The sequence below is a fragment of the Bos grunniens genome, chromosome 14 (assembly GCF_055505025.1).
Source record: "Bos grunniens cultivar Pamir isolate PY7600 chromosome 14, Bosgru_T2T1.0, whole genome shotgun sequence".
Classification (NCBI taxonomy): Eukaryota; Metazoa; Chordata; class Mammalia; order Artiodactyla; family Bovidae; genus Bos; species Bos grunniens.
The window spans coordinates 45,747,029-45,766,724 of record NC_141178.1 but is presented as its reverse complement, the minus strand read 5'-3'; the positions used below and the strand labels follow the sequence as shown (position 1 = coordinate 45,766,724).

Genomic DNA, 19,696 nt, shown 5'->3' with positions numbered 1-19,696 from the left:
CTTATCTCAAAACTGCTTCCAAACTCAAGCAGGGACAAGTTGAGGCTCTCACTGGGTGCTTTCTAACCCCCAAAACAAAGACTCACTCTTGTATCTGTTGCAGCTTCTAGCAAAGCTCATCGTACAGACAGACACTCAAAAAGCATTTATCAAATAGAATCCAAAGGTGTAACTGATGTGCATAAAATTGACAGACTAAAATTTTTCTTATGCTTATGTGTATCAACTATAAAAATAATTATCTTAGTGTCTCTGTGAGACTAACAAAATACAATATATTTCATATATAACAGAAAACATTTATTTCCTATTTACATTTCCATTTTTATGTAAATCATTGCACATCATATCACATATCAAAAAAGAAAAGAAAGGAAAAATATAAACTTTAAAAGTCAGTGAAGAAAGCATCATAGTGTATGATAATCAGCAGTCTCGAAGCTCTCGTTTCTTGCTCTTTTTAGATTTTTTGCTTGTTTCTTGACGAATGGTGTCATACTCCAAAACGGCCATGTTGGAAAGTCTCTGTAAGTACTGAGATGATGCTCCAGCGAGAGGATCGCTGAAGCCAGAACCTGTAAACAAACAACAAACAAAAAACACTTATTACAATTGAATTAAGCACACATGAACGATACTCTCTTTAGAGTACAAATGAAATATCTTTTCCTCAAATGACCATTAAACACCGCTAGGCTGCCGTCTATGGGGTCACACAGTCGGACACGACTGAAGCGACTTAGCAGCAGCAACATCAGTTCTTCATATAACACATTCTTTGAAGTAGAGATGAAAGCCACTTAAGTTTCTAAGTGAGTGGGATGGCAAAGTGAAAGCATTCAGTCGTTCAGTCCTGTCCAGCTCTTTGTGACCCCATGGACTGTAGCCCGCCAGGATCTTCTGTCCATGAGGATTCTCCAGGCAAGAATACTGGAGTGGGTTGTCATTCCCTTCTCCACAGGATCTTCCTGACCCAGGAATCGAACCTGGGTCTCCTGCACTGCAGGCTGATTCTTCACCGCCTGAGCCACAGGGATGACAAGTCATCCAAAAAATATTGAACTCAAAAATGCTCAATGCCGGTATTTAATGATATAAAACTAAATCAGAGTTTGTTATCATCTCCAAATAAAACCATTTCTCATAAATGTTAAGTGAAGTAAAACAGTAAAGTTATAAAATAAGTCACTCACTGAAACAGCAATAATGAAGTTTCTATTATAGAAGGAGAATAATAACAATAACAATAGATAACATTAATTGAATGATCTCTTGTATGTCAAGTATTTTTCATCTATATCATCTACACATCAATACTATGAAGTCAGTAACTAGTACTGTCTTGGATTACAGATTTAAAAAAGAGTTTAGAAATTGTTAGAGGCAGGATTTAAATCAAGATCCATCATTCAAAGTTCCTATGTAATACGTATAAATTCTTCTATTTAGAAACATACAAGGCTTTAATAGTAATAGACTGATCCATATTTCTTTAAAATACTATTATTTAACTGCAGTTTCAAGTGCCAAAAATAAAAACTGTCTTCAGTTCTCCAATGCAGTTGGTATTTTTGTTTGTTTTATTTCAGTGTGTAATTAGAGTGGAAATTTCAGAGAAAGAGTAGAGGGGAAGAGCTGAGCAGGATTCCAGTTCTTAGCAGTACAATGAACTGGACACTTAGAGTCTCTGGCTGCAAAAAGTAGATTCTAAGAATTATTGGAGAAGGAAATGACAATCCACTGCAGTATTCTTTCCTGGAAAATCCCATGGACAGAGGAGAAAACAGGGCTACAGTCCATGGGGTCAAAAAGAGCCGGACACAACTGAGAGACTGAGCACTGAGCAAGCATTAAGCAAACCTCAAAACAATTCAAAGAACTGGTATCATACAGACCAATGCAATTAAATTGGAAACTAACAATAAATTCTAAGATTCTCAAATATTTAGAAATATATACACATTCTAAACTATTCACTCATCAAAAATAAACTGTAATAAACATTAAAAATACTTATAACTAACTGATAAAGAAAAATTACAAAACTTGTGTGATGTAGCAAAAGTTGTACATAGAAAGGTTTATACCTTAAAATTCCTGTTTTAGAAAAGATTGAAATTAATAAGCTCAATATAAGACATACATTAGGAAAAGAACAACCCAAAGAATATGGATGTGCTTAGTCGCTCGGTGGCGGGTGACTCTTTTCGAGCCTGTGGATTATATAGCCCACCAGGCTCTTCTGGCCATGAAGTTTTCCAGGCAAGAATACTGGAGTGGGTTGCCATTTCCTTCTCCAAAAGAATATGGAAGAAGGATGTAATACAGGAAAGAAAATTCAATGAAGTAGAAAACAAACTTACAAAAAGAAAAATTTTTTTAAAGATAAAAATTCTTCCTTGAAAAAACTAATAAAAAAGGGAAATTCTCTGGTTCAATTAATTAAGAAAAAAAACAGAAGACCTAAATAACTAATATTAGGAGAAGTACAGATGGAACAAAAACTAAACTTCATGCCAATAAATTTGAAAATGTAGACAAAACTGCAAAATTCTAGAAAATATAACTTACCAAAATTGATGGAAGGAGAATTACAATGCCTTAAGAGTCCTAAAATTAAAATGATTGAATTAATATTAAAAAATTCCTCTAAAGAAAACAAGTGATCCAAATAATTTTACAAATGAACTCCATCAGACTTTCAAGGTAGAAATCATTCCAATTTTAGGTCATATCCTTCAGAGAAAAGAAAAAGTAGAATACTCCCCAGTTTATTTCTTGAAGGCATTATAATCTTGACACTGAATTCAGGCAAAGAGAAAATTAGTGGTAGTCTCACTCATTAAGATAGATTTTAAAAACCTAGCAAAATGTTAAATATGGTAGTACACAAAATGATAATGAATTATGCCTTAAATGTGAGTATCCCAGGGATGTAAAACTGGCTGAACATTAAAAAAAAATCTACAAATGTCATTTTTCACATTAGAAAATTAAACAGAAAATCACAAGATCATTTCAATCAATTCAGAAGAAAATGTTTGATAAAATTAAACTTTCATTTGTTTTTAAAATAAAAAACTCTGAGCAAATTAAAGAGAATTTCTTTATCTTGATAAAGGATATCTACGCAAAACATACACTACACATCATTCTTTATGAGAAAACATTAAGGGAGTTTCCTTTAAAATCAGAAACAAGTCAAAGATGCCTATTTTTCATTTCTATCCACCACTGTATTGGTGGTCCTAGTCAGCTTAGTAAAATTAGAGAAATGAAAGCTTGGGTGGGGGGTAGGAAAAACCTTTGGAAAGAAAGAATAAAACTGACATCATTCACATATGGTAATCTACATAAAGAACTAAAAAATTATATATTTCATATATTAATATATATACACAATATAAAACATAAATCAAGAAATAACAAGAGACTTTATCAAGGTGGATGACTGGAAGATTAAATTGTAAAAATTAACTACATTTCCAAATATCTGCAAGAGAAAGCTGTAAATTTTAATCGTAAAAGAATTATGGCAGACTACTAATGATCTTTTCAAAACTTTTTACTCTTTCCAAAACAGAATTTTAGCTGAGGACAAGGCCAGCTAAAAGGGAGAAATTACCTTTCTCAGCTTGCTTTAGAGCTAAGTATAGCTTTGTTAGTGAGTGTGAACCAATACGATATGAGCAAATGTGCAAATTTTAAAACTATAGTCCTCTTATCCTAGACTTCTGGACTTACTGTTTTTGTGGGATGTATTTGATAACTGCTTCAATCTCCTCAATAGTTCTACTACAGCTCTGCACAGCCTGTCCCTTGTTCATGATTCAGTCTGGGTAGGCTGTACGTTTCTATGAACTTACCCATTTTTTTCTAGGTTCCCCAATTTGTTGACATAACTGTTCACAGTAGCTTCTTATAATCCTTTTTATTTCTGTAATCAGTTATGATGTCTCCTCTTTCATTCCAAATTTTAACTATTTGTGTCTTCTCTGTTTTTTTCTAGTGTAACCGAGGATTTGTCAACTTTATCTTTTCTAAAAATTGAGTCTTGGTCCTGTTGATTTGTTTTCTGTTCTGTTTCACTTTGTTGTTTTTGCTGTTTAGTCACTGAGTCATGTCCCACTCTGTTGCAACCCCATGGACTGTAGCCCACCAGGCTCCTCTGTTCATGGGATTTCCCAGGCAAGAACACCGGAATAAGTTGCCACTTCCTTCTCCAGGGGATCTTCCCAACCCAGGGATCGATCCTGCATCTCCTGCAATGCAGGCAGATTCTTGTCACTGAGTCACCAAGGAAGCTCATTTGTCTTTTCTCTAATGTTTATTATTTTCTTCCTTCTGCTAAGTTTGGGCTTAATTTATTCTTCTTTTTCTAATTCCTTGAGGTGTAAGTTTATGTGGTTCACTCAAGATCCTTTTTTTTTTAATGTGTTTGCCACTATAAATTTCACTCAGCACATTGCTTTTGCTGCAATCTATAGGTATGTTGCATTTTTAAATTTTTATTTGTTCCCAGATATTTCAAAATTCCCTTGTGACTTCTTCTTTGACCCATTAGTTGTTTGAGTGTACTGTTTACTGTAGGTTTTTTAAAGACCATCTTTATCAAATTAAGAAAGTTCCCTTCTACTCATAGTTTGCTAAATTTATTTTTAATCATGAATATTGAATCCTATTAAAATATCTTTTACAATTATTAAAGAGAACATATGCAGTTTCTCCTTTATTCTATTAACAAGATGATAGACATCAATTGCTTTTCTAATGTTAAATCAATCTCACATTTCTTAGATAAATCTGACATGGTATGTTGCATTATCCTTCTTATATATCACTGAATTTGAATTGATAAGTCTTGTTTAGAATTTTTATTTCTATTTTCTTAAGAAAAATTGGTCTATAATTTTAAGTTTCTTATAAGGTCAAAGCTAGGTTTTAGAATCAAGGTTAGTGACCTGATAAAATGGGTCTTCAAGTGTTCCTTCTTTTCCTATTTTCTGGAATTATTTATATCACACAGCTTTTTAAAATTGAATGTTGGATAAAGAAGTTATGATACATATATACAATGGAATATTTCTCAGCCATAAGAAGGAATGAATGTGAGTCAGCTGAACTGAGGTGGATGAACCTAGAGCCTGTTATACAGAGTGAAGTAAGTCAGAAAGAGAAAAACGAATATCGGATATTAACACATAACATATGTGGAATCTAGAAGAATGGTACTGATGAACCTATTTGCAGGCAGGAATAGAGATGCAGGTGCAGGGGAAGGACTAGAGGACACAGGGGGGAAAGGAGAGGGTGGGACAGACAGAAAGCAGCATCAACATACATGCATTACCTTGTGTAAAGCAGGTGACCAGTGGGAAGCTGCGATATAGCACAGGGAGCTCAACCCAGAAGGGTGGGATGAGGGGTGGGTGGGAAAGAGGCTCCAGAGGGAGGGGATATGCGTAGACTTATGACTGATTCGTGTTGCTGTATGGCAGAAATCAACACAACAGTTGTAAAGCAATTATCCTCCAATTAAAAATAAATATATAAATGCTGGAAGAATTTACCAGTGCCAATTCTGCTAGGTTGTGGTTTCTTTTTTTTATATGATACTGATAATCTCTCTCTCTCCTGTCAGTCTTGCTAGACATTTATCAATTTTATTCATGTTTTTAAAAAACTAACATTTGGCTCTTGTTGATTTTTCCTGATTGAATATTTGTTTTCTACTTTGTTGATTTTTGCTCTTGATTACTTTTTCATTTTCTTTGAATTTAATATGCTGTTCTTTTGTTAAATTCTTGAGATTAATATTAAAATCATTGCTTATTAAGCCTTTCATCTTTTCTAATACAGGTACTTCATGCTTTAAGTTTCCCTAAAAGCTATGTTTTTACTATACCCAAGGAGTTTTGACGTATCATATTTTCATCATCCTTCAGTTCAAACTAATATGTAAATTCCACTGTATTTCTCCTTTGACTCACAAGTTACTTAAAAGTACATTTCTTAATACCCAAACCTCTGTGGGATTTTACAATTATTTTTAATTACTGATTTCTAGTTTAATTCCACTGCAGTCTTATTTGATATTTGTTTAAAAATCTCCTATAATGTCTACTTTCCTTTTCATTATATTCCTTTGATCTTTGTGTATTTTATGTTAACAGAGCATACAAATTTAGGATGGTTAAATCTTTCTGTTGTATTAATCCTTCTATTACTATGAAATATCACTCTACTGTGCATAATACTTCCTGCTTTGAAGTTTATTTTGTTTGATGTTAGTGTAGCTATAACAAGCTTTCTTTTAATTACCATTTACATGGTTTATATTTTTCTATCCTTCTATTTTCGATCTTTCCTGCCCTTTTAAGGTGTGCTTCTTATAACCTGGGTTGAGAAAATCCCCTGGAGAAAAAGGAAAGGCTACCCACTCCAGTATTCTGGCCTGGAGAATTCTATGGACTCTATAGTCCATGGGATCGCAAAGAGTCGGACGTGACTGAGTGACTTTCACTTCACTTCACTTCACTTCTTATAACCAGCATATAATTATTTTTATTAGTCTGATGGGTTTTGTTTTTAGCTGAAATATTTAGTCCACTTATATCCAATGTATTTATTGTATGTTTAATTTTAATATTACTAGTTGTTTTCTATTTGTCCTATTTCATATTTCTTTTTTTCCTCTTTTCTTGCTTTGAGATGATTAAATATTTTTTACTTTTCTATTTCCCTATAATCTTGTTACTTGTATCCTTTTCTTTTAGTGGTTATCATACAGATTTTATCATACCTCTTTGACATATTACAATTGACTTTTTAAAAGAAATTTTATTTCTTGGTTGTGCTATGTGGTGTGTGGGATCTTCTCCCCCATCAGGAAGCATAGAGTCTTAACCATTGGACCACCAAGGGGAAGTCCCTACAATCTACTTTAACTTAATTACTATATTTCAAATAATGCAAGGAGCTTACAACATTTTAACTCCATGTATGCCCCATCCCACTTCTGTGGTATTACTGTATTTCATTTCTACATATATTTTAAACTTCTTAAGAAAATACTACTGCTACTGCTTCTCTTTCCTTTACAAGTTGTCATGCTTTCATCTTGTATCATTATTTCTTTAATATTTCTTTTAGTGTAGCTCTACTGACAATTAAATCTTTCAACTTCCATTTGAATAATAATGTCTTTATTTTGTTTTTACTTTTAAGGATATTTTCATTGTATATTCAAATTGAGTTTGGCAGTTACTGTCATTCAGCACTTGAAAATACCACTGCTTTGTCTTCTTGCTTCCATTGTCTCCATTGGAAAGTCAGTTGTATGTCTTACCATTGCTCTGCGGAAGAGAACTTATCTTTTTTCTTTTTTTTTTTTAATATTTAGCCTTTTTACTATAATGTGACTAACTATGATTTTCTTTGTTGCTATTCTGCTGGAGGTTCATAGAATTTTTGTATCCATTGTTTGGTATTTTTCAGTCAATTTGGGAAATTCTCAGCCAGTAAGTAAATACTGCTTGTCTCACTTTCTCTTGCTCCTCTTAATCTGGAATTAGAATTATACATGTGTAAAGTAGTTTTATCTTATCACATATTGTCTTTGCATATTCTGTTCTGTATTATCTTTCTCTCTTCACTTTAATTGGGTACTTTCATAATGCTCTATCTTTCATTTTACTAATCCTATAATATAGTTTTCCATATTTTACCAATTTTATTGAGGCATATATGATACAAATTGTGTATGTTTAAAATATACCACTGATGACTTGCTTCCCTGGTAAGACAGTAAAGAAACCGCCTACAATGCAGGAGACCTGGGTTCGATCCCTGGGTTGGGAAGATCCCCTGAAGAAGGAAATGGCAACCCACTCTAGCACTCTTGCCTGGAGAATTCCACAAACTGAGGAGCCTGGCAGACTATGGTCCATAGGGTCGCAATGAGTCAAACACTGAGCAACTCTCTCACTCACTCACTCACTCACTCACTGATGACTTGATATACATATACATTGTAAAATGATTATCATAATTAAGTTAGTTAACACATCAATCATCTTACTTGTTTACCTTTTTGAGGAGCAGAGGAGATGAGAACACTTAAAATTCTACTTGCTCAGCAAACTTCAATACACCATATAGTATTACTAACTTCAGTCACCATGCTGTACATTATATCTCCAAAACAGCTCCCCATTTTCCTCAGTCCCCACTCACTGATAACCACTATTCTACCCTGTCTCTGTTTGACATTTTAAAAAATTCTACATATAAGTGATACCATGCGGTATTTGTCTTTCTCTATCTGACTTATTTCACTTGTATAAAGTGTTCTGGGTTCATCCACACTGTTACAAAGGTAGGATTTCCTTATTTTTTTATGTCAAAGTAATATTCCATTGGGTATATATATATATACACTGCATCTTCTTTATCCATTTATCTGTCAATGGACACCTAGGTTGTTTCCATATCCTGGCTGTTGTGAATAATGCTGCAGTGAATATGTGAGTTCAGATCTCTTTGAGATATGGATTTCATTTCTTTTGGAAATATATCCAGTACTGAGATTGACGGATTACATGGTAGCTTTATTTTTAATTTTTTTGAGGAACCTCCATACTGTTTTCCATATTGCCTGGCGGGGTACAGTCCATGGGGCTGCAAGAATCAGACACGACTTAGTGACTAAACAACAACAAATCATAAGGACCAGGTGGTCTCCAAACAATGATGAAGACCTTCCCTGACATATTCCTGACACCCATGAGAATAGTTACCCATTCATAAATCTTGACTTAGGAATGTTCTTCCTGTTTCTAAGCATATACCCCCATACGCTAGGTTAACTATAAATTTGTCCAACAGCCACTCGGTAATGCAGAGTGCAGCTACAGATGTTTCCAGTCATCGTTCACCCTGGAACTCCCACCCTGTGAATAAGTCACCATATAATAAGCTGATCCATTGATTCAATGGCACTGTCTGCCTTGGTTTTCGGTCTCAAGGTGCCTCCTCATTTTGAGAGGTACTGTTTATTCGCTCCATCTTCCAACATGACATGATAAAGGCATGTATACAGTGAACACAACATGCACTTAAGTTGATAAAACAAGCACAGCTTAAAAGAAAAATTGACAAAACAAAGACAATTAAGTCAGTGGAAAGAAAGGAAGTTTTAAAAAAGATAAGTATTTTCACACCCTTCATAAGACAAGTCGTAGGAGAAAAAGATGATCCAGCTTACCTTTTGATTTCTCCTGAAGTGGTGTCACAGTACATGTGGGCTTAGTCTTCTTTAACCTAAAATTATATATTTTCATAAATTCACTTTATATAAATCCAGGGTACATTAATTTTTTAAAATACTTTGAGACAAGAAGCTTGCTTTCAGTGAAATTCACTTGTTGAAGGACATCATATAAAAATTAAATAAACATTAAAGGAAGGAAACTCCTCCCATCACAAATAACCACATCAGAGGCAGACATGAACCAACTTAGTATCTTGGTTTTTGCTAACAAATTTTACCAACGGGTGAGTGCTATGTCATCCTTTTCCCACCTTTATCTGAACTTATAACTAATCATGATTCAGGGAATGCTAGAGGAAGGGACTTAAGATTAATTAGCATAATATTTAGATATGCCAGATACCAGTTCAGTTCAGTTCAGTCGCTCAGTCAACTCTTTGCGACCCCATGGACTGCAGCACGTCAGGCTTCCCTGTCCATCACCAACTCCTGGAGCTTGCTCAAACTCATGTCCATCGGGTGGTGATACCATCCAACCATCTCATCCTCTGTCATTCCCTCCTCCTCCTGCCTTCAATCTTTCCCAGCATCAGGGTCTTTTCCCATGAGTCAGTTCTTCATATCAGGTGGTCAAAGGATCGGAGCTTCAGCTTCAGCATCAGTTCTTCCAATGAATATTCAGGACTGATTTCCTTTAGGATCTCCTTGCAGTCCAAGGGACTCTCAGAAGTCTTCTCCATCACCACAGTTCAAAAGCATCAATTCTTCAGCACTCAGCTTACTTCATGGTCCAACTCTCACATCCATACATGACTACTGGAAAAACCATAACTTTGACTAGACAGAACTTGGTCAGCAAAGTAATGTCTCTGCTTTTTAATATGCTGTCTAGGTTGGTCATAGCTTTTTTTTCAAGGAGCAAGCATCTTTTAATTACATGGCTGCAGTCACCATTTGCAGTGATTTTGGAGCCCGAGAAAATAGTCTCTCACTGTTTCCATTGTTTCCCCATCTATTTGCCATGAAGTGATGGGACTGGATGCAATGTTTTTTGAATGTTGAGTTTTAAGCCAGCCTTTTCACTCTTTTTAAGCCAGATACCAACTATCAGTTATTTGTGCTCTTTTTACCTATTAATTACCACAATTGGAATTTTGTCATAATCAACTTCTATTCCTACAAATAAACCTAGATAACGAGTAAGTTATTAGAGGAAATACATCATGATCAAATTGGCCGTAGGTAAGATAACTCATAAGCATTCCAAATTTCTTGTAAGTACACTAAACTTACAAACCAGCTATAACTTTTTTCCCCTCTATCCAATCAAAACATATATTCATTCTTAATCCATGTAATACACTAAACAAAGTCAGCCTACATGGCTGCTTGGAGGTATCGGAGCAACTTATTACCATGGCAACATCACCTCTCCTAGACATCAAATATGGGTACAGTTGAGGTAAGTATACCTAGTATTTACACTGAGGTTGGAACTCAAGACCAGCCTTACTGATTGCTATGTAATAAGCTTTTAGTGGTCCCTAAGGATACTCCTCAGAAAAAAAAAAAAAAAAAAAAAGGATACTCCTCAGATTCTCTTGCACCTTCTGAGAGACAATTGAAATTCTATGATTAATCTTCTTAGTGTGAAGGGCTTTGTGCATGCCTGTGCTAAGTCGCTTCAGTTGTGTCTGATTCTTTGCGACCCTATGGACTACAGCCCACCAGGCTTTTCTATCCATGGAGATTCTCCAGGCAAGAACACTGGAGTGGGTTGCCATGCCCTTCTCCAGGGGATCTTCCTGACTTAGGGATCGAACCTGCGTCTCCTACATCTCCTGCCTTGGCAGATGGGCTCTTTACCACTAGCGTCACGTCCTCAAAAAACACAGAACATACATTTTTAAAAAAACAGTATCAAATATCAGAACAAATATCTTGTGCTTGGCTGCATAGAACTTTTAAAGATAACACTGGTGAGTTGAGAGGTCATATTGTGTCAGTTTCATAATATTAATTTAATGGAATTAAACTTACAAATCATTGCTTCAGGTCTGCTAGTATGACAGCTGATGGCAGTTTATCATATCATATGCAGAATAGTCAACTGTAACTTTTAAATGCACTTCACCTCTAGGACTATTTTCAATTACATTACCACAATACATCATCTTGCAGTTCACTGAAAAATTTTATCACTAAAGAAACTTAAAAACACATTAAACTTTTATCAGAGTATAAAATCAAATATCCATATATACAGAGATTTTTTTTTTTTAAAGGGTAAGGGATTGTATACAAGACAGACAAAAATGAGTACTTTCCTGCTTTGCCAAGACTGTCCTTTCACAGGGCGTTGTGCAATATGTAGAGGAGAATAAAATACTTGTAGGCAACTTGCTATGTTCTCAGTAGAATGGCTAAAATAAAGACACAGGAAAAAGAAATAATATTTACGTCCACCAAGCACAAACGCTGGGCTGGAAGAAACACAAGCTGGAATCAAGATCGCCGGGAGAAATATCAATAACCTCAGATATGCAGATGACACCACCCTTATGGCAGAAAGTGAAGAGGAACTAAAAGCCTCTTGATGAAAGTGAAAGTGGAGAGTGAAAAAGTTGGCTTAAAGTTCAACATTCAGTAAACGAAGATCATGGCATCCAGTCCCATCACTTCATGGGAAATAGATGGGGAAACAGTGGAAACAGTGTCAGACTTTATTTTTCTGGGCTCCAAAATCACTGCAGATGGTGATTGCAGCCATGAAATTAAAAGACGCTTACTCCTTGGAAGCAAAGTTATGACCAACCTAGATAGCATATTCAAAACCAGAGACATTACTTTGCCAACAAAGGTTCGTCTAGTCAAGGCTATGGTTTTTCCAGTGGTCATGTATGGATGTGAGAGTTGGACTGTGAAGAAGGCTGAGTGCCGAAGAATTGATGCTCTTTTAACTGTGGTGTTGGAGAAGACTCTTGAGAGTCCCTTGGACTGCAAGGAGATCCAACCAGTCCATTCTGAAGATCAGCCCTGGGATTTCTTTGGAAGGAATGATGCTAAAGCTGAAACTCCAGTACTTTGGCCACCTCATGCGAAGAATTGACTCATTGGAAAAGACTCTGATGCTGGGAGGGATTGGGGGCAAGAGGAGAAGGGGACGACAGAGGATGATATGGCTGGATGGCATCACTGACTCGATGGATGTGAGTCTGGGTGAACTCCGGGAGTTGGTGATGGACAGGGAGGCCTGGTGTGCTGCGATTCATGGGGTCGCAAAGAGTCGGACACGTCTGAGTGACTGATCTGATCTGATCTGATCTGAAGCACTTCGTAAACAGCATGGTTCTTAGCCACCACTCTTCCATTCTGTGTCTGAAGAACACTTGTCATAACATGAATGTATATATTCAAATTATTCTTCATTAAAGTAAGTAAATTCACACTCAAGTTAATGTAAAATATTAAGAAATCATTTCACATACAGCCAAATTGTAAATGAAAAAAATAATGAACTGAAATCCGATGAAAAAGGTAGGAAGCCAAATGAAGACTTAAAATCTAAAAATCAAATGGGTTAATTCAGGGGATGCTTTCTGGGTTTGCAGTTTCTTTAAGATGGTCATGTGATTGAAAGAAGACTGGTCTGTACTGAGACAAGGCCAAGTGTGCAGCCCTACACACTTTTACTCAAAGGGTGAGCTGAGTGTCAGGGAAACAGGTATCTTGATAATAAAAGAAACTCACTGTCCTTCAGTAGCTTTCACATGCATGTTTTCAATGGTCTCTCTTCTTTCTACATCCCCGCCATCCATCCTCTTTAACTGCTACCATCTGCTCCACTAGCAACTCACTGTCTCTCTTCTACCCTCTCTGATTCTGCATTTGTTCAGGCTAAGTTGCATTCAACTCTTGGTGACCCCATGGACTACAGCATGCCAGGCTTCCCTGTCCTTCACTATCTGCCTTATTTCATTATAACCTCACTTCAGAAAGAATGATTTTGGTTTTTATATTTTATAGCTTGACAGTCTGTCCTCAGATGATATTAAAAACAATGGCAAAAGCTTTACGTGTGTTATTGTTCATTTATGGTGTCATTTACAAAGTGAAAAAAGTCAAAGCAATGACAGGAAAATTAAATAAAATTAAATAAACTATGAATCTAACAAAGAAATATTTTATAATGTGGCCAGTAAGGACTGTTTGAAGATTATGTAGTAATATGGAAAAACTGTACACATGTAATATTAAGTAAAAAGGGCCAGAATAAAAAATTGGAATTATACTAAAATCACAACTCAAATAAAAATCCATGAAAATAGAGGATGATAGAAGAGAAGCTCTAAGAATAAAAATGGGTATGTTAAAATGGGTAAGCTATCAAATAATTGTTTTTATTTTTTTCTCCAGATTTTCTACAAAATTCAAATTATTTATTTTCATAATTCAGATATAAACTATAACTTTTCATTTTTAGTATATTCTAGTTCTTTATATTATAAAAATTTACTTCAAGAGTAATTAACAAGACCAATAACACTAGTTGAAAACTCATATATATTCTAGATATATATTCTAAAATTCCAATTATGTGTGTGCCATGTATAACTAGATGTCTTTAAAGCTCACTACAGCAGGAGAAAATATGAAAATCTGCATTTTCCACTAAAGAGAGTAACTGGCAAGAAAGAATTATATTCATTAGGCAGAAAAACCTCTACATTCAGCAGTGTTACTACAAATAAATATCCAACAAAAGAAAATGCTTCATCTTTTTTAGGCTGGCAAAGTGAATGAGTACTACACATTCAACACATACTTCATGAAAAAATAAATAAAAGCAGGAACCAAATGGGGTATGAGACTATCTTACTAATTTTTAGGTCCCTTTGGAGAAAGAAGTTTTTTTTTAATGCTATCTGATTTGTAGAAAGAAAGGTATTCATAATAATATTTCTAAATGCCAGAATTCAAAGTCAGTGGGACTTTTCTGGTTGACAAACTCATTTCATCTGATAGCAATACAAGGTCTTCATTAGGCTGAATTCTCATTCAGAATTTCCCCTTACACCACTTCAATCAAACTAGAAATGAAACAAGGTTCTCTATTTAGGGTACAGAAGCCGGTTCCTATTGTAGAGACCTTGTTTATTTTTATTTCTAAAACTTTCAATATTCTCATGAGCAATCTATGCTAGAGCAATAAAAGTTTTTTTTTGTTTTTTTTTTTAAAGTTAGTTCTTAAATTCTTTCTGGCAATGTTACTTGAAAACAGAAAAAAGTACCTACTGGTCAAACTGAATAAAAATTGCTAATTGAGATTTTAAAAAATTAAATCCCTTATGCAAAAAAAAAAAAAAAGTTGTCAAGAAAGAGTTAAGATTCACTAGCCAGAAAAATCTCTGTATTCACTAGTGTTACTTCAAATAAATATTCAACAAAAGAAAATCAAGTAGAAATAACCTACCTGACAGGAGGCATCTCGGTATCAGCATGCAGAAGTCTTCTACGAAACTCTAGTGGAGTGGAACTTACACTCTTTTGGCAATTTTGCAATCCTGGTAAATATGGCATTTTGACACATTCTTTGAATTCTTCTAGACCAAATGCTGTGGTGTATTCTAATTTAAAATAGTATTATAACCATCTGTATTATTTCTTGATTAAATGTATATAACTTCTTTTACACTAAATCAGTCATTAAGAAAATAAAATAAGCTACTGTAATTGAGCTAACATCTTTCCCAAGAGAATATCTTTCAATTCCTAGAATAAGGACAGTAGAGAAGAGCTCATTATGGGGCTAAATACTAGAAGAAGGAAGGAGAGCTTCACAGATCTCCCAGAGTCATCACTGTCCTCTGCCTTCATTACTTTGGTCAACCAGAATTCCCAGAACATTAGATACCTTCACATGGAAAAATAGCTTATTCTCCAAAGAAGACCTACAGATGGCCAACAAACACATGAGTAGATGCTCAACACCATTAATTATTAGAGAAATGCAAATCAAAACTACAATGAGGAATCAGCTCACAGTAGTCAGAAGGCCATCAAAAAAATCTACAAACAAAAAATGCTGGAGAAGTCATCGAGAAAAGGGAACTCTCTTACACTGTTGGTGAGAGTATAAACTGATACAGCCTCTATGGAAAACAGTATGGAGCTTCCTTAAAAAACTTAAAAAAAGAACCAGCAATCGCCCTACTGGGCACATAACCAGAGAAAACCATAATTCAAAAAGATACAATGAACCCCAATACTCATAGCAGTATATAGTCAGGACATTAAAGCAACCTAAATGTCCATCAGCCATAAAAGGAATCAGCTATACATTCCTTTATATGGCATAAAAAGGAACTCAGCCATAAAAAGGAACAAAACAGTCATTTGTAGAGATGTGGATGGACCTAGAGACTCTATACAGAGTGAAGTCAGAAAAAGAAAAACATCATATATTAACATATATATGTGGAATCTAGAAAAGTGGTATAGATGATCTTATTTGCAAAACAGAGACACAGACACAGAGAACAAATATATGGATACCAAGGGAGAACATGCGGGTGGGAGCAGTTGGGAGATTGGGATTGACACATATACCCTAGGGGGAGCCTGGTGGGCTGCCGTCTATGGGGTCGCACAGAGTCGGACACGACTGAAGTGACTTAGCATAGCATAGAATAAACAGCTAATGAAAACATAGTGTAGAGCACAGGGAACTCTACTTAGTGCACTGCGGCGACTGGAATGGGAAGGATGTCTAAAAGGGAGGAGATGTATGGATATGTATAGCTGATTCATTCTGCTGTACAGTAGAAAATAACACAAAATTATAAAGCAAATTAATTTATTTAAATTTATGAAATTATTAAATTTATTTAATAAAAATTAGTTTTTAAAGAGTTTAAAAACACTTTCAAGAGTCTTATAGTATCTGGTACTTTAAATCTTTCCTTCTTCCTACTTTTGTGTGATAATCAAGAGGCACAAATATAGGATTATCTGAGCTAGCAATGAGAGAGAAAAGAATTCCATTTCAGGCACTGATTTCAATTTTCTCTCTGCAAAATTCCACACCAAACGTATAAAGAGCAACATCTGAAGTATCAAGATGGCTTCTTCGACTGACCTTGCACATCACTGGTAAAACAGGTTGTCAAAATGTTAACAACAACAAAATTCAAAATGATGACAGTGAGTGGAAAAAACAGATTAAGAGATTAAAGGTTTGGATGATTTTTAAACTTGGAGAATTATTTTTTAAGCTTTCTCTACTAAGTAAATCTAGCACAGAAATAGAAAGAGTATTTAATGGGACTGGAGTTATATGCTCAAAATGCTATTTTGCAATTTTTGATTTTTTTCTTTTGGAAAAAAATTAGTTTCTCTTCATCAAAAATCATAGAGTCTGTTTTCAGCAATTAAATGTGGAGGTAGGAGAACAGACACACTGGTGTCTTCTGAGCACCTTTCCTGGGACACTAGAGGCAACACTGACAAACACAGCAACACACAAAAAATGTCTGAATTTTGCTGTTTTCAAGAATTATATCTCCATCAATAAAGGGGAAGGCAGAATTCAGGGTAAATAGGAAATACAATTGTGTTTGAAATTAAGGGGGAAGCTTTACATTCATATACAGCTTGACAGTTCTCAGGTTAGTCTTTAGTGAGCAACTATAAGATATAAGATACTTTCCACATAACTCAAAAAGTAAAATTTTGGTTAGAATTATTAATACAAAAAGGTTCTGCTAAAGTTTTGGGTTTTTTAAAATATAAAAAACAACACGAGGTATTTAAAAATAAACACTAGGTACAAAAAGAAGTATGATCCAACAGAGATACTACTACACTGATAACAAGCTTAGGTCTTCAGAATTTGTTTCTATCGTGATTTACAGAAATGCCTTCAGTAAGTTATTTCTAATCTGCTTCCATTTCTCTTTTCCATAAGCCTAAGGTATTATCCTTCTTACATAAATGTTACAGAAATTATTTAACATCTCTTGACTGCTTAAAAAGGTATATGTAAATACGTAAATGAGGCACAACTTCTATATTTTATTAAGTAAAATAAGTAAATATGGAAGTTACCTTTCCTCATCTTTTGTGTTTCTAACACTGCTTTCCTCCAACTACTCTCAAAAAGAAAACCACCACCAAGGGTATTTCTGGTGACATTAGAAGGCTCACATTTGATTTCAGGAGACAGCACTGGCATTTTTTCTTCTTCTTTCAACAGTGCTGATGAAAGTGAGATACTGCATCAGATCCACAACACAAAATACAAAAGGAAAAAAAAAGGTATTTCAGAAATTACATTTTTATAATTTGTTTTCCATCATGTAAAGTAAATATTAATATAGATTTAAATGAAAAGTTTACTTATAACATGTAAATACAGACCCTTGGGAATTTAAAGCAAGAGGCCTTCAAGAATGTAGCTAAAATAAGTTGTAAGACTTTTTTCTTCTAAATATTTTAATGAATCCTTTCAAATTCAAGGTTACAGGTATTTGGCAACATAAAACGTTTAAAATCCAACAGCAAGTGTGTGTTGTCACTCAGTCATGTCCAACTCTTTGCGACCCCATGGACTGTAGGCCACCAGGCTCCTTTGTCCATAGAAATCTCCCAGCAAGAATACTGAAGTGGGTTGCCATTTCTTTCTCCATCAACAGCAAGTAATAATCTACAAGACAATGTAATGCTTAGGATTCTCTCAAAAATATTACCATTATGCACCATGACCAAATGCAGTTTGTCTCTGAGATGCAAGGATGGTTTGATATATCAAAATTGACTAATGATATATCACATTACAAAATGAGAGATTTTTTAAAGATTACACGATCATCTCAATAGATGCATGAAACTTTTGATAAAATTCAACATCTTTTCATGATAAAAACTTTGAACAAACAAGAAACTGAGAGAAATTATCTCAACATTAAAAAAGGCTATACATGAAAAGCCCACAGTTAACATCATAATCAAAGGTAAAAATTGAATGCTTTCCTCTAAGATCAGGAATAAGGTAGTGATGCCCAGTCTCACAACTTCCATTCAACGTGGCACTGGCAGTCCTAGCCTTAGCAATTAGAAAGAAAAGGCAACCAGATTTGAAAGAAAAAAGTAAAACTGTCCCTGTTTTCAGATGGCATGATCATATACAACTCTGAAGACTCTACCAGGAAAAAAAAAAACTTAGAACTAACAAAGGAATTCAGGAACGTTGCAGGATACAAAATCAAGAAACAAAAATCATTTGCATTTCTATACACTAAAAACAAACTATCTGCAGATTCAATGCAATCCTTATCAAAGTTCCAATGTAAAGCAATTCAAAATAGTAAAAACAATTCAAAAATTCATATGGATTGTAAATCAATGAAGTTTGAACACTCAGATCATTCACAAAAATAAACCAAATATGGCTTAAAGACTTAAATATAAGACATGACCCTGTAAAACTCCGAAAAGAGAATGTAGACAAATCATTCTCTGACATAACTTGTAGCAATGTTTAAGTCGGTCTCCCACGGCAATAGAAACAAAAGCAAAAGTAAACAAATGGGACCTAATCAAACTTATAAGCTTTTACACAGCAAGGAAGCCATAAACAAAATGAAAAGGTAATCCATGGACGGGGAGAAAATATTTGCAAATGATGCAACTGACAAGGCTTAATTTCCAAAATATACAAACAGCTCAGACAAGTCAATATCAACAAGACAAACAATCCAATTATAAAATGGGAAGAAGACCTAAGTATGCATTTTTCCAAAGATGACATACAAGTGGCCAAAATGCATATGAAAAGATGCTCAGCATCTCTAATTATTAGGGAAATGCAAATAAAAACCACAATGAGGTATCACCTCACACCGGTCAGAGTGGCCATCATCAAAAAGTCTACAAATAGTAAATGTTGGAGAGGGTGTGGAGATAAGGGTACCCTCCTATACTGTCAGTGGGAATGTAAATTGGTACAGCCACTATGGAAGACAGTTATGCAGGCTCCTTAAAAAACTAAAAACAGAATTACCATGTGATCTAGCAATCTCACTCCCGGGCATATATCTGGAGAAAACTAAATCGAAAAGAAAAGAAAACTCTAATTCGAAAAGAAAAGATCTCAGTGTGTATAATAGCAAAGACACAGAAGCAAACTAAATGCCCATTAACAAGAGGAATGGATAAAGAAGTTGTGGAACTTACATAGAGTGGAATACTATTAAGTCATAAAAAGAATGAAAGAATGCCATTTGCAGCAACACGAATAGACCTAGAGATTATCACACCAAGTGTTACAGTAAGTCAAAGACAAATATTATGCAATATCACTCTATGTGGAATCTAAAAGAAAAGTACAGATGGACGTAGTTACAAAAAAGAAACAGACTCACAGAC

General features: G+C 34.8%; 1 protein-coding gene across 10 annotated transcripts in view; it reads right to left on the bottom strand.

Moving 5' to 3' along the window:
- Positions 1–278: 278 nt before the first annotated feature.
- Positions 279–19,696, bottom strand: part of C14H8orf89 (chromosome 14 C8orf89 homolog) — a 30,196-nt gene continuing 10,778 nt past the window's right edge. For 3 of the 10 annotated variants that reach the window (XM_086336550.1, XM_086336548.1, XM_086336549.1), the window contains 6 exons: positions 17,378–17,544; positions 14,745–14,898; positions 11,601–11,694; positions 9,266–9,323; positions 2,572–2,610; positions 279–575 (listed from right to left, as the gene is read on the bottom strand). In XM_086336550.1, coding sequence (XP_086192676.1) covers positions 427–575; positions 2,572–2,610; positions 9,266–9,323; positions 11,601–11,694; positions 14,745–14,898; positions 17,378–17,504 — 621 coding nt within the window. In that variant the 5' untranslated portion in view covers positions 17,505–17,544 and the 3' untranslated portion in view covers positions 279–426. Of the gene's footprint in view, positions 576–2,571; positions 2,611–9,265; positions 9,324–9,674; positions 11,695–14,744; positions 14,899–17,377; positions 17,562–19,696 lie in introns of those variants that run through there. The other 7 variants (XM_086336551.1, XM_086336552.1, XM_086336555.1 and 4 more) reach the window with 5 other exon arrangements.